Source organism: Cricetulus griseus, chromosome 4, assembly GCF_003668045.3.
Source record: "Cricetulus griseus strain 17A/GY chromosome 4, alternate assembly CriGri-PICRH-1.0, whole genome shotgun sequence".
NCBI classification, from domain to species: domain Eukaryota; kingdom Metazoa; phylum Chordata; class Mammalia; order Rodentia; family Cricetidae; genus Cricetulus; species Cricetulus griseus.
Genome location: NC_048597.1, coordinates 199,496,386 through 199,512,207, shown reverse-complemented (window position 1 = coordinate 199,512,207; position 15,822 = coordinate 199,496,386). Strand labels below are relative to the sequence as shown.

The window sequence follows — 15,822 nt, the reverse complement described above, 5'->3', positions numbered from 1 at the left end:
ACCTTGGCCTGTTACAAGTGTGCCTGTGAACCCAGCAAGGGGAAGCCATGTCTCAGTCTACTGGCTCAGGAAACAGATAGTCACTGGGAACTGAGGGGCGTGGCTATATATAGGGATAGTGGGTGGTCTGTACATGATGCTGAAAGTTCCCCAATCCGTGGAAAGACCGCTGCACAGCCCATTCAGCACCCATTTGTTCAGATCCCCACCCTATTTGGGCTGAAACGTCTCCTGTCACACTTCAGGAAGGAGCTAGTGGGTAGGAGATGGAGCAGCCTCTCTGCCTGTTGAGGAGGGTTCCTCTGCTTTCCCTTCTCCTGGACTTTGCACACCTTGCTTATTCACTCACAGATGGAGCACAGAAGTGTTCCCAGTGGGTGACTCTCCCTCCCAAGCACCCTCAGGTGGTGGGTTCCATTTCCATCTGCAACACAGACCTCAGGCTCAGGCACTCTGCCTCTCCTCCTACCCTGAGCCCAGGCCCCCAGCCAAGGCTCTCATACATTCCAGCAGCTAAAAGAACACAGAGACTTGCCTGTTCAGCTGTCTGTCCCTGAGCCAGGGTGCTGGGTGGCACTGTGGGTGGGGCAGCTGGGAACAAGCCCTGTGGGTGTTTCAGGGTACCCACTCTTCTGATTTCCCAAGAAATCTCCTCCTCTGCCCCTCTTTGGGGGAAGTTCACCTCCTCCCCAACCCAGGCTGCTTCTCTGGTTCAAATCCACAGGTCAACCACTTGGTAACTATAGAAAGAGTAATAGCAACCATAGCCGTGTACTACGTGGTAGGCACTGTGCTAAGTGTGCCTCTTGCTTTCTTGGTTAATCCGCACAGCAAACACTGAGCTTGTCCATCATGATCCCCATTTTTGGAGGCTTTAAGGGCTCGTGTAACTCATCTGCCAACACAAGGAGACTGGGCCAGAGTCCAAATTTTAACCACCAAACTGAACTCTTCAGTTTCCAGTTGTCATCCCTCACCCAAATCCCTCTTCCAGGGGAGACCTGTGTGCATGATCTCACCAGCCTAGGGGCCCTTGGGCATGCACCAGCCTACTGTCATAGAAAGTGGGCTTCCAGAGAACCACAACACACTGAGCAAGCAGGCCTGTCTCCTCTGCTCTCTGCTGAAGCTCTCCTACATAGACATTTGAGGCATAAACAAAGCATAACTCCACCCGGGCAGAGGGTAAGAGGGACGTGATGACAGCAAGTGAACGATGTCAATGGCATTTCTGGAAGCTGCAAAGCAGACGGTCGATCAGTAGCTGACTTGGTAAAGTGACAGAAGCTGAGAGCCAAAGCCTGTGAGGAGAAATGGAACCCTAGAAGACACAGGAGTCAGGAGCACAAGGACCCTTAGCTATCTGGAAGCCAGTAGAGCTGAGGACACAGTTAATTTGAAGGTTTCCATTCCAACCCTGTGTGACCAGGTGATTGTCATCACCCTGCCCAGGAGAAAAAAGACCCAGGAGGATCTGGCCTAGGAATGCCAGTCACAGGTAAAGGCCCACAGCAGAGGAATCTACGGAGAAAGAGCCACTAATACTTTGCACAGTGAAGACTGAGACACCAGGAAGCTCTGCCTTATCAGATGCCAGCAGACAGATGTGATATGCTCTCAGGAGACTAGAGCCTTGTCTGAGTATTCCAAGTCACTCAGAAACATGACCTCAGTTTCTGGCATTTAAGGATGACCCCCCCCAAAAGAAAAAAATGCTGAATCCTAATCAGCTCATCATCGGTGACTCAGAAAGTTACAGCCAAAGCTATAGATCTCCCAGTAGGCAGCTTTTTCTCCTTCTCTATACAAAACATACCAACACATTTTAAGAAAAATCTTTAAAGCGGAAAAAAAATACATTCAGAAAGAATAAACCAAACCCTGGAGAGATGGATCATTAATTAAAAGCACTTACTGCTCTTGCAGAAGACCAGCATTTGGTTCCCAGAATCCCACCTGGCTCAGAGCAGCTTCTAACTCTAGTGTCAGGGAATCCAATGCCCTCTCTGTGGGTACTGTACTCACATGTTCGTATACAGAGACACAGAAATACAAATAAAATCAATCTTAAGAAGCAAAAAAAAACATTTTAATCCCAGCACTCGGGAGGCAGAGGCAGGGGATCTCTGTGAGTTCGAGGCCAGCCTGGTCTCGATTTCAAGCCAGGCAGTGGTGGTGCAAGCCTTTAATCCCGGCACTCAGGAGGTATAGGCCGGAGGATCTCTGAGTTCAATGACAGCCTAGTACTGAACGAGTTTCAGGACAGCCAAGGCTACAGAGCGAAACCCTGTTATGGGATATTTGTACACTGTGTGAAGATGTGTTGCTGTGATTGGTGTAATAAAAAGCTGAATATCCAATAGCTAGACAGGAGATATAGGCAGGACTTCCAGAAAGAGAAAGGAAGAAAGAGGAGATGAATCAAGGTGGGCAGGAAACACCATGGAGATGTGGGAAGTCAGACACGCAGAATAAAAGAAAGGTAAAAGGCCATATGTAAAACGTAGATTAATAAAAGCAGGTTAACTTAAGTTACAAGAGCTAGTGGGGACAAGCCTAAGCTAAGGCCAAGCTTTCATACTTAATAATAAGTCCCTGTGACATTATTTATGAGCTAGTGACCCACAGAAAAATCTGAATACAAAACCCTGTCTCTAAAAAAATAAGAAGAGGAGGAGGAAAGAAAAAGATTTCATAAATTCATGTAAATCTGAACCTCAGAAAGAACAGACAATGCAGTTACGAAGTAAGACAACGTAAAAACTAGTATTTAGAGATTATTAAAGCTAAGGAAATAAAAAGTACAATAAACAAAGTGTCAAAATTTTAACCGTGCCAATGGTGGGAACACACATGTATAATACCAGCACTTAGTGGATGAAGGCAGGAGCATCAGAAGTTCAAAGTTAACCTTGGCTAGATACCAAGTTAGAGGCTAGCTTGGGCTACATGAGATAGTTACTTCTAAACAAACAAAACCTTTAACAGAAGAAGTTATGAAAGACAAAGAACACCTCTCTGAAAAGATTTTTTAAAAAGCCTAAAAATTAAGGCAAGAACGGATCAATATTATAAGGGTTCCAGAAAGAAAAAAAATAGATTATCAGAAATAAATAATACAAGAACATCTCCAATAACTGAAAAACATGGGTTTCTAGTTGAAGACAGCTCAATGAATGTCCCCAAAATAAAAAGAGACTAAGGCACATAGTTATGAATTTTAAAGTTGCCATTAAAGAAGAAACAGATTCCTAAAGGCTTCCAGACTATTTAAAAGGTCACACTCAGAGACATCAGTTAGGAATGGTATGGGGTGTCCCAACAGCTATGTTGGAAATTGGTAGATAATGGAAAAAATGCCTTCCACATTCCAAGGGTGACTGGGTACCAAATCACACTATCAAGCTTATGTTAATGTAGAATAAAGACATGTTCAGACAGACACCTTACCTCTATGTGCCCACTTTGGAAAGATTCTTGAGAGTATGCTCCATCAAAACAACAACAAAAGATAATCCCTCAGAAAGTAGCATGGACCCCAGGAAACAGGAAGCCTCTCTACAACAGCTTTAGGGAAAGCCTAGGAAAATATCCAGTCTATGGAGAAGCTGGGTGCTTTTGGGGGGGTCAACTTTACACAAGCTAAAATCATCAGAGAGGAAGGAGCCTTAAGTGAGGAAATGCCTCCATGAACGCCATTTCTCAATTAGTGATCAATGGGGGAGGGCCCAGCCCATGGTGGTCGGTGTTATCCCTAGGTTGGTGTCCTGAGTTCTTAAAGAAAGCAAGCTGAGCGAGCGGGGGAGGGGAGAGCAGGCCATTAAGCAGCTCTCCTCCATGGTCTCTGCTTCAGCTCCTACCTCCGAGTTCCTGCCCTGTATGAGTTCCTGTCCTAACTTCTTTAGTGATGAACAGCAATGTGGAAGTGTAAGCCAAATAAACCCTTTCTTCCCCAACTTGCTTTTTGGTCATGGTGTTTCATCACAGCAATAGAAACCCTAACTAAGACAGGTGGGGAGGTTACAGATCTGGAAAAAGAATGAAAATAATAAATTATGTGACAGGGATAAGCTTCTGAAAAGCCACATTCTAGAAAGCAGCATGGTTAGATGTGGAAGGCTTAAAAGAGGAAAGAAAACCAGGAAAATCAAAAAAAAACTTGTTATATGGGGGCTAGACAAATGGCTTTGTGGTTAAGAGCACTGATTGCTCTTCCAGAGGACCTAGGTTCAATTCCTTGTGCACACACACACATGGCAACTCACACCATCTGCAACTCCAGTCCCAGGGGCTCCAATGCCTTCTGACCTCCATAGACACCGGGCCACATGTGATAAAGATATACATGCAGTGAGCTGGCTCTTTGAAGCCCATGCCATATGATGGGATACCTTGCTCATCCTTGATGCATGGGGGGGTGGGGGGGTGTGTGCTTGATCCTGCCTCAACTTAATGTGCCAGGCTTTGTTGGCTTTGTTGACTCTGAATGGGAGGCCTTAGCCTTTCTGGGTAATGGATGGGGGGGCTGGGGGGGAAGAGAGAGGAACTGTAGTTAGTATGTAAAATGAATAAAAAAAAATTTTAAAGTTATACATGCAGATAAACCCTTATACATATAAAATAATTACATTTTTCTTTAAGATATTTCCATCTTGTTTTAATACTTGGTTGAGAGCCCAGTGAGGTGGCTCAGCAGGTTAAGTGGTTTGCCACGTAAGCTTAGCACCCTAAATTTGATGCCTAGAACTCACATAAAGGTGCAAGGAGAGAAGTGACTACACACAGTTGTCCTCTGACCTCCATACATGTACTGTGGTGCATACACACACACACACACACACACACACACACACACTGATAATTTTTAAAAAGAGAGAGTGTGAGCTGGGTGGTAGTAGCTCATGCCTTTAATCCCAGAACTCAGAAGGCAGAGGCAGACAGATCTCGGTGAGTTCAAGGCCAGCCTGGGTTCCAGGACAGCCAGAGCTACACAGGGAAATCCTGGAGAGAGAGAGAGAGAGAGAGAGAGAGAGAGAGAGAGAGAGAGAGAGAGAGAGAGAGAGGAGATCTTAACTTTAAGAGGAGGAAGAGAAGGGGGAAAAGAATTTAGAGCTGGTAAGCTGGCTCAGCAGGTAAAGACACTTGTCTGACAACCTGAGCTAGAACCTCAGAACACGCATGATGAAACTATAAAACCCATGCCCACAAGTTGTCCTCTGACCTCCACACATATGCACCCCAATAAATAAATAAGCGAAAAAATAATTTAGATTTAAACCTTTTTCTTATTTAGAATATTAAACAGGAATACAAAATAGCTCAGCAAAGTAAGAGATCAAAGGAAGAAGCTTTCTATTTTTGCTCCTCTTTGCCTGGTGTCACTGGGCTAGGAAGTTGGCCACCCATCCTCCAGTATCACTCCTTGCCAGCCTTGGCTGCCAGTATCTTCCTGACTCCATAAAGTAATAGCCTTCCCTGTCTGCAGCAGGCTCACCTCCCTGCCCTGGTGCCCGACACTTCTCCTAGCTGGGCCCCCACGAGCTCCTGCCCATCCTCCAAGATACAGCGCAGGTGCACTGTGCAAGATGACCTTTGAGGTCCCACATCTACCAGGTGCCCCACTGCATACCCGCCATGGGACAATGACCACAGAGTCAGGGCCTGGCCAGCAGGCCTGGGGAAAGACTTACTCGAGGAACCTGGTGATGTACTCGCGGCTACAGCGGGACCAGGTGAGCGGAATGCCTCCATCGTACAGGAGCTGTGGAGACATGATGAAAGGCCGTTTCCCAATGGACTCACAGTCATTGCCGGTGCCGTCATGCTGAATGCCAAAACTGCGTGAGAGCACAGGCCCCAGGGGCAGGTGAGCAGCAGGAGGCCACCAGGCCTCCTTCCCATAGAGGCCTGTAAGTTGTACAGTCCCCAATTCCCAGGGCTTTCTCTGTCACCTTAATGGCTGTGTGGCCTAGAGAAAGCCACACACCCTCCCTAGCCTGTTTCTTCTTTAAGACACAATATGGGGGTGACAGAGGTATTCCCTGGGTTTCCCATCTACACAGACCAGGCTGAGCCTGAAATGAACATGTTTTGAGACCCTCAGAGCCCCATCCTTGCCTCCAGAGCTAGCCAAGAATGGCAATCCAGGAGGCACGGCTGGGAGTCTATTGTAACCTTACATCCTCACTGGTCCCAAGATGACTTCAGGCTGTGAACTTGAGTTAGGAGGTCTGAGCGACCACTTTCCAGGAAGGTCTCAAGAGACCACCCTTAGGAAGAACTCAAGAAAAAGTTCCTGAGCACCAGCTATGAACCAGGGACCATACCAGCTACTAAACTCACTTAACCCTCATCACTTAACCCAGAAAGCCTCAGAGAGGCCAAGGAACTAGCTGGAGTAACATAGCCAGGACACAGAATGACTGGGGCCACCAGCACAGTCATGGCTGTCACTCAGCCCAAATCCTCTGGCCCATAGAACTCTCTGGGAACCTGCCATGAAGCCAATTCACCAGCTAGCCAACCCTGTCACAGGTGGCAAAGGGCATAGGCCACTTTACCCTGGAGCCACAAACAGAGGTGACATTACCACATCCAGTACCCTCTGTCTATGGGGAGCACACAGAGGCCCAGAAAGGACATGGCACTTGCCCAGGGTCACAGAGTAGGCAGGAATGGAAGTAGAGTGACAAGAGTCAAAGATGCCAACACTGAGGGCAGTAAAGGGATTGGCCAAGGCTCCATGCACTGACTGGCCATTCCCCTCTGCTCTCACATGACACGCTGCAGATGGGTCTCAGTCATGCTCCCACGGGCCTCTCTCCTGCTTACAGGAGGGCAGTCTTGCTGAGGAAAACAGCGACAGTGCTGGGGCTTTGTCATTGGGAGTGCCATCTCAGTATTATTCCCTGGGGTTTTGTGACCCATGATCCTTCCTGGCTGGTGGCCAAGAGTGGAAAGGTAGTGTTTGTTGAGTTCCTAACTGGCAGTGAGGGCAGGTGACTTACCTGTGTCCTAGCTCGTGGGCTACAGTGAAGGCCAGTGGCATGCCAGTGTCCTCACTGACACTGCAGCTGAGTTGAGGGTGGCACATGCCAGCAACATGAGACAGGCCCAGGGTTTCACAGGGGTGGTTCATGGCTGCACACAAATCTTTCCTGCAAAGAAAGAAGTGGTCACAGGCAGGCTTAGTCCAATGCCAAGGGGACAGGGAGCAACCTGGGCCACCCCATATCACAAAGCAAGGGTGCCATTCTCATCACTCTGACATCGGACCCACATGTGGTCATTTGAGAAACAGGTGCCTTTGCTCACATACAATCTTCCCACAATAGTGGGACCTCAGAAAAGGGATGTTCAAAGAATATTGGTACCATTCCAGCCACCACACCCCAGTAGAGAGAAGATAACTCCTGGTGAAACACAGACTCTGAACCAAAGAGATAGCTCAAAGGGTAAAGACACTTGTGGCCAGCCTGATGTCCTGAGTTAGATCCCTGGAATCTACATAACGGAAGGCAAGAAACAATGTCTGCAAGTTGTCCTCTGAGTTCCACAAATGTGCTATGGCATGTATGTGCACACGGGCAAGCGCACTCGCACGCGCGCGCTCACACACACACACACACACACACACACACACACACAAATAAATGTAAGTTTTAAAAGTTGGAAAAAATAAACTAGAGTCCCAGAACATAGATGAGAGGGAAAACAAGCAGCATGAGAGTAACTTTGAAAGCCAGTGCTCTGTAAACAGACTCCTGGCCACCAACCTACACAACCGAATAGCACAACACTGCACACACACTCTCAATATACCATACACACCACACATACTTCACACACATCACATATACATATATAGACCAATACATACAGCATAAACACATATACCACACAGCATTCACACACACACACACACACACACACACACACACACACACACACACACACAGAACCGGTGAGTCCTGCACACAGCTTTGGATTGCACCTCTGTCCACGTCTTACTTGTGTTATCTAAACTTCACTGGGCGAGACATTACGATGGGGATCTTGGGCGGCTGCAGGGCGTCTCCATATTGCTTATGACAATAACATGAGATCGCTCAATTCTAAGGCCCTCTCACCCTTCCTGGTGCGGTACCTGGTGAGCAGGATGGCGGTGTCATGGTGCTGGGGATGAGCATCCCCCTTCGTGTTGATGTTCCTCTGCCACTTGCAGAAGCTCCTCAGAGTGTTGTCCGCATGGTGTGTGATCTTTAAGTCCTCCTGGGGACAGAAAGAGTAGTGGCTCATGCCTCATACTGAGCTCTGAGGGGCAAGCCCAATTTGCCTCCACACTAAGACAGGAGTCAGAAATCTAAGGGGCAGAGCAACCAGGTCCTGGAACCTCAACCCCTCTGTCTGTGACCTGACAGAAAGTGCCTCAATGGCCACAAGTGTCAGAGGATACTGCCAAGCCCAAAGCCTATGCTTGTCCTTCCACGTAGGATACTCGAGGCACAGGCCAGGAAAGCTCCAGCTTAGGACCATATGACTTCTCACCTCCTCATCTTCCAGCAGGATAAGACGCACAACGGTGATATGAATGGGGTTCCCAATGCTGGGGTCGTGAAACAGTCCAGCCACCTATCCAAGAGGGTGCGAGAGGGGATAGGTGAGGATACAGGGGATACAGGATATGGAACCCAGTGCCCGCCCCAGCTGCTCACATTTCCATGGATGTATATGCACTGTGCCTGCACTCACACCGCCCCCACACACAGAATCCTTCCAGGTGGCTTCCTAAGGCCTCTGGCCTGTTCTGAGCAATAGTTTGAAATCTGCTTGCAAATCCTGCACACACACACACACACACACACACACAGTGGCCCAGAGCTCTGAATGTCAGCTGCTTAACATCAGGCTCTGACTCTTTCTGTCCTGGGGAAACCAGGACCAACCTTCCCAAAGAATAGATAGAAATGCATCCTGAGAGCCAAGGTGGGGACAGGTGCCAACATGGAGCCCCCACCATTCTGCTTCCCGTCCTTTCTGAGGGTGGTCACTCTGGAGTGATGAGGGCAGGTATGTGGTATGTCCCTGTGTGTCAGGGCTTCCTCTAAAGATAAAAAGTGTACCAGGATGCAGAGAACCAAATGGCAATAGCCACCAGCCCCTTGAAAAAAACCCCACAGAAAAGAGGAGGCCAGGTCAATTGTCAGGTCCCCAGGGGACCTGCCGTTTGGTTGTGCATTCTAACAATACCTAAAGAAAAATAGTATCTAAATGGGAAAAGAGACTTGGGAGGGTTGTGCATGTGTGTGGAGGTCAGAGGTCAACTTTGGGTATCATGCCTTAGAAGCCATCTTGTTTGTCCAATTTGACCTAGTAGCCTGCCTATATGCAATGTGTATGTGGACACTCACAAGGCATGCACATGTGGGGAGGTCAGAGGCCAACTCTAGGGGTCTATCCATTCTTTCCCTCCACCATGGGTTCTGGAGATCAAACTCAGATGCCCAGGATTTCTAGGCAAGTGCTTTTATCTGCTAAACTCTCTCTCTCTCCAGCCCCCACCAGGTTTTAGACAGTTTCTTCTTTAACCTGAAGCTTGCTGGTTAGGCTAGGCTGGCTAGCTAGTGGGCCCTGGGGATCTACCCATCTCACCTTCTCTGGCTTTTTTGTGTGGGTTTTGGGGATTGAAAGCACTTTGCCAACCGGGCTATCTCTTAGGCCCTAGACATTATTCTCTAAGGGAAAGGGGGCAATGTTGAGGGCAGATGGCCCCTTGAGGTCAGAAATGATGAGGATAAAGTGATACTTGGGGTTACCATCACCCCATATTCAGGTTGCATGTCAGCCCCTTAACCACCAGAAGAATGTGAAAGCCAAGCCCGCCTCTTCCCAAAAGAACATGCTGAGCCCTGAAGCAAAATGCCTGACCCTTGGTCACCCAAGGGATGTCATGGAAGTCTCCTAAGCCTGGGTAGGTCTCACTGAGCATAAGTCTTGACACCCAAGAGACTCCCCTGCTAACTGCAGGGGGTTCCTGCTAAGTTACTGCCTCTTTCAAGCCAAGCCTGTAAGAAGTGACACTGGGAAGAACAGGACGTCAAGGCTGAGAACCCTACCTGCCCTTCCTCACTTGTCCATAGGCCAAACCCTGTTATCCAGCAACTGCCCCTACAGCCTAGACTTTAGTGGTCACCTCCCTGTGCAGACCAGGTTCAGCAAAGAGGCTTGAACGAGGCCCCTGAAGCAGAATGCCTCAGTGGCCTTTGGTTCCTTAAAGAGCAGGGAGCCAATGATGGTATCCAAGCCAGGAAAGGCTACCTCAGAACTACACTTGCACTGGGCGGTGGTGGTGCACGCCTTTAATTCCAGCACTCGGGAGGCAGAGGCAGATGGATTTCTGTGAGTTCCAAGACCAGCCTGGTCTACAAGAGCTAGTTCCCAGGACAACCTCCAAAACCACAGAGAAACCCTGTCTCGAAAAATTAAAAAAAAAAAAAAAAAAAAAAAAAAAAGAACTACACTCGCTCTCAAGGACTCACACACAGTGGGGCTGTGATGTTGGCAGGTGGACATCAGTCATGGCTGCAGCCCCTTCTTTTGAGCCCTGGCTTCACAGCCATACATACTAGCTGACCTCAGAGACACTTTCTCTAAAGTGACAGCAAGTGAGCCCTGGCCTTGGGGACTGGCAGAGCCATATAGAGATCTAGTCTCCTGGGAAGCCAAAAGGATCAGCCCTCTGGCCTGCAGGTCCTACCTGCCCCCAAGGAGGGATCAGGGAAGGAGGCCCTGGCTCTACAGTCAGCATGGGGTGGGAGGATCAGCCACTCATATCTCCCTTTGTGTCCCATTTCAATGTCCCCTCCTATGCCATCCCTATCCCCCTTGTAGCAACTGTAGCAACCTCACCATGTTCATGATCGTCAGTACATAGCTCTCTACTTGTGGTTGCCCGTGGTATTCCACCATCTTGGCATCAGCCACCACCAGGGTCTCCACCCACTTCTCTTTGCTGACTGATCGCTGCTGCCTCCGCCTCTGCTGCCGCTGTTCCCAACGCTCTCGCCTGTGCTCCAGCTCTGGGGACAATGATGGAATAGATGGAGTGGGTGAGATCTCCCAGGTTCTAAGCTGTAGGGCCCCCCAATAACACAGGTTGGTTAGTCTAGAGTAGAAGCGAGAAAGACGGGGAGGAGGCTCCTCACCAGTATCCCTGCTGGAACTGGCTACGGACAGCCCAGCCACCTGAGGAAGAATGTTTGATGGGAGTCAGAGACACCATAGCAATTTGTAGGGAGAGCAAAGGAAGATGGGTGTCAACATGGGCAAAGGAGATGAGTAACAGCAGGAGGGATAGTCCAGGGGAACTGTCAAGCCCATGCCACAGATGAATGAGACGTCAGAAGCTATGGTGGTATGACTGTTTGAATGTCGTGTCTCTCTAGTCCAAGGAAGCTGGGCATGAGGGTATTGAGAGAGGCTCCTAGGAAGGACATGTGTCTCCAAGTCATCCCTAGCCACAACTCCATAGGGAGGTACATACCTTGCACCCCACAGGTGTCTGGAGCCCTTGAGCCATCCTGCTGGGCCCGCTGCTCAGGGACTTGGTGCTTGTATACCACGTGGGGCTGGGCATGTCCAGCCTGAGCTGGAACTCCATGGAGAGGCTCAATGAAGTAGTCCTCATTGGAGAGCTGGAACACACCTCTCTGCGGAAAATACACCAGGGTCACAGGAGGAGGCCTGCTACTTGGCTACCTTTCCACAAATTCCAGAGGCTGGCACACTACCCAGCCAAGCCCCACCTCCCCAATCTGAGCCCACCACAGCCAGATAGGGTGGCTCCCTCCTGCTGGCCTAATGCTAATTCTTTCCTTGCCATTCTATACAGCCAAAGGCTTCAAAGCAAAGCTCTGGCCTTTACTACAAGCCTCTTGAAATATCTCCAGGGATTCTGCCCCACCACCATTAGGAGGGAGAAAGAGGTCTGCACTGGAATCTAACAAGATGACATTTTACAGTCCCAGACAGCCCTCCTATGGGTGGCCCATAGCCAGGCCCTCAGGATGTTTTCATCTCCTTTGCCAGCCAGTCTTCTCCAGCCACTATGTCCCTTCCCAGCTGGTCATTGCTTCCCATTGACCTCTCCAGTTTCCCTGAGGCAATGAATCTCTCCAAAGGCAGCTCTGTCATACCCAAGCCACCCAGTTGCCATGACCACCAAGACATCCTGCTTCTTGGGTCCATAGCTGGTCAGAGAAGTCAAGCTGGCAAGAGTGCTTTGGGCACATCTGCCTGGCATAGAGTTCAGAGAATAGAGGGTCATGGGAAGCACCGATGCAGTGCACCAGCTCTGGAGCAAGCCTGAGGCTCCAACAGAGAAGAAGGTGTCACCTCCTTTAAACTTTCCCAGTAGCACCAATTAGATCCCCTGGGCCACACAGAGTCAAGAAGCCCAGAGTACTAAAAGTGCATCTGCTTTAGGGACTACAGATGGGGTTTTGAATCAGCCTCCAAAATCCCTAAATGACTGGTGACCCCAAGCAAGGTCTTCTTGAAGCCTGCTTCTTAGTCTTTAGAATGGGAAGGAGATCTCTGCTCAGCCGCCATGCAGGCTCAATGAGAGGAGCTGCATGCACCTGAGAAGCAGGCCTGGGCTCCAAACCCAGAATAGGTTACTGCACAGACAGCTCTCTCATGCCTAGCAGCTCACAGTGCATGCTGCTTGTTGCTGGGCCCATAGTTTCCACCTGAGCCATTTTGGCTGAGAAACTTTTAAAAGCAGTGGATGGTGGTGTACACACTCCTGTTCCTGCTGTACACCCTAGGGTGCTTGAAGTTGCAGAGAGCAGAAGGCTGCCTGGAGCAGAAGCTGCTTTAGCCCTTGGTAGTGGAACCCCACTAGCAATTATGACTGCAGGCAGTGGCAGAACTGTCTTAGAGGCTGACGAAGGCAGGGAGAGAGGAACTTCAGGGGACCTCTGATCTGGGCTACAAGGCTAAAGGCAAGGGGCACCTAAGTGACTCTGCAAAGAATAAGTCATAACTGATATCTCAGAGAAGTAAGCAGCCAACTGCTTACTTGGCATCTGCAAGCTCTCTTCCATGTGTGTGTGGGGGGGGGGGGAATCTCTGGCGCAGCAGCTTCTATCCTACCCAGGACATTTTCAGAAATTCAAGAATTGGGTCCAAGCCTTGATAGAGACCAAGGCCAACAGGAATCTGGCTCACATAAAACTTTCCAACTTTCTGTCCTTCAGAACAAGGAGGTCTGCACTGTCATTACTGTTTCCTTCATGAACACAGTAGCTGGCAGAGAAAAGGTATATTGACCAAAGCCACCAGGCAAAGTCAATGTCACACCAACCCCAGCCCCACCTGCCCCCCCCCCACACACACACACCGCATGCATCCCAGAGAACTCACTAGGCCATCACAGGCACTGATGGCTGCAAATCCACCTTCCAGCTCTGGGTCCTGCACATCACCAAGCAAATGGCAGGTGGGGACATGGGTTCGGATGTGCATTTGGCCTAGGCTGCTGCGACGTCTGATCTCACTCACAAAGCCGGGTGCCAGGAGATAGGGGTTGGTGGTCAAGTTGAAGAGCAGCTCCCGCCCTTGGTACTGCAGCTGGTAGAAAGCGGATGAGGCCTGGGTGGCAGACACATCTCGCTTGTGCAGCACCCGTGGTGGCCATAGCTCATAGGACAGGAAGGAGCCTCCAGCGTCCACTCGCACAGGGTGCACGATGTCCAAAGCCGACCGGCCCTCGGTTTCAAGACCTGCAAGAGAAAGCAGCATTCAGTCCAAGGCAGACTCAAAGATCTAGAGAGGTGGTCCTCAGCCTTCCTAACGCTGCAACCCTCGAATACAGGTCCTCATGTGGTGGTGATCCCCAACCATAAAACTATTTCATTGCTGCCTCATAACTGTAATTTTGCTACTGTTATAAATCAGAACGATGTAAATATCTGTTTTTCAATGGTCTTAGGCAACGCCTGTGAAAAGGTTGTCCGACCCCAAAGGTGTTGTAAACCACAGACTGAGAACCACTGTACTAATGACCACCAGGAACTTGAGAAGGGGGTGGCTGAGGAATGACAGCTAAGGTCAGAATGCCTAGACTTAAATCTCTACTATGGCTAGGCCTGGTGAGGCAGGCTTGTAATCCCAGCACTGAGAAGTTTCAGGAGACTGAAACCACATAGGAAGTAGGAGTGCAGTCCCCACCACATAACACGCCCTATCTCAGAAGAGCAAAACCAAACCCCTCCCATGCTTTTTACCAGCTGTCTCATCCCTCCATGCCTCAGTTTCTCCATCTGAATGCCTACAATTGTTAGGGTTTTTTTGTGTTTTGTTTTGTTTTGTTGTTTGAGACAAAATTTTTCTGTGTAACAGTTCTGGCTATACTGGCACTCACTCTGTAGACCAGGCTGGTCTTGAACTCACAGAGACCCTCCTGCCTCTGTCTCCCACCCCCACCCCCACCCCCACCCCCCAAGTGCTGGGATTAAAGGCATGCGCCACCACTACTCAGCTTCCTACAGTAACTTCTTAACCCATCTCTCACCCTGCTTACACCTCAGGAGCCCTCTGTCAACTCATTTTCAGCATGGCAACCGGAAGGGCTCGTGATCTTACTGTGCTCACAGTACTGCAGCAACTCCCATCTCACTCAGACCATAACATAATGTTACAGGAGTGGTACATCAGGCCCCAGCAAGGAGACCTCTCCAATCTCATCTCCAACTGCTCCTTTCTTCCCTCTACTGGAGCCTCCAGCCTCTTACTGTCCCTCAGCAGGCCAGATGTGTCCCCACCTCAGGATTTGGCATTGTTCCCTGTGTCTGAATGGCCTTCCCTCTGTCTTCCTTCACCTCTGTACTGAAGTACTATGTTGTCAGAACATCAGCTTTCAAGCCAAACCTGGTCTTCAGTCAGTCCAACAGTCTTCTCCAAGAGTCACACCATTCTGAGTACCAGTGTCAAGAGAGAATGACTCTACCCCGTTTATACAAGTGAACAATTGCCATCGCCAGGGCATCTTGAGGACTAACTGATAACTAACTTATTTGTGCCAATAAAGAAAGAAACATGTGACTATACCAAAACAATGCCAGAGACACCAGACCTAGGAGCTTATCAGACCAGGTGGAACCTTCTCACTTTAAACTTTAAAGGAGCCCCAAGATTGAGACGTAGCAGGCACACTGACCACCAGGTAGATCATGTCTATGAAAAGCGCCATGGAGAGGGACCGTCATGTGTCCTGGGGCTTCAGTTCAAGAAGTTTTTTCTGTCAGGGACATAAGATCCCTTCCAAACTGACACTCAAGGCTGATACTGATGACCACGAGTAACACCAAGTGACATAGGGAATACTCAGTGAATTACAGCCAAGAAACTTGATGCCACCTCTTGTGTTGTGTCTGTTTCTGACATGGTTCATGCATGGCATCCTCCTTCAAGCCCTCACTCAAACAGCTCTCTGAGAGGCCTCTCTTGGCCATTTTACTTTAATAATGTGACTCACCAGCTTTCTCTGTCCTGCTTCCCTGCCTTATATTGCCCCAGTGTAATGATGTTGCCTGCAAACAGTAATGATACACCCCATCGCTTAACTTTTTTTATTATTATTACTATAAGTCCCTTTGTTTTCTCTCTCCTTCCAATGTCGTCACTTCTAGGAAAGAATCTTTCTATTGTTTGCTGAAGAATTTTTTCAAGTGGAACTTGGTTGATTGTTTTTTAGGGGATATGTGTTGAATGAATGTGTAGACCAGAATAACAACAGGACTTACGTGTCAGGGGCTCTTT

The 15,822-nt window shown here is 49.1% G+C and overlaps 1 protein-coding gene across 2 annotated transcripts in view; it reads right to left on the bottom strand.

Annotated features, from left to right (window-relative positions):
* Adamts7 (ADAM metallopeptidase with thrombospondin type 1 motif 7) overlaps window positions 1-15,822 on the bottom strand; it is a 38,390-nt gene that overhangs the window by 16,521 nt on the left and 6,047 nt on the right. For both annotated transcript variants that reach the window (XM_035443866.1, XM_027410962.2), the window contains exons 2-8: window positions 13,426-13,784; window positions 11,543-11,708; window positions 10,909-11,078; window positions 8,548-8,631; window positions 8,147-8,271; window positions 7,008-7,157; window positions 5,691-5,837 (exon numbers count right to left, since the gene is read on the bottom strand). In XM_035443866.1, coding sequence (XP_035299757.1) covers window positions 5,691-5,837; window positions 7,008-7,157; window positions 8,147-8,271; window positions 8,548-8,631; window positions 10,909-11,078; window positions 11,543-11,708; window positions 13,426-13,784 — 1,201 coding nt within the window. The remainder of the gene's footprint in view (window positions 1-5,690; window positions 5,838-7,007; window positions 7,158-8,146; window positions 8,272-8,547; window positions 8,632-10,908; window positions 11,079-11,542; window positions 11,709-13,425; window positions 13,785-15,822) is intronic.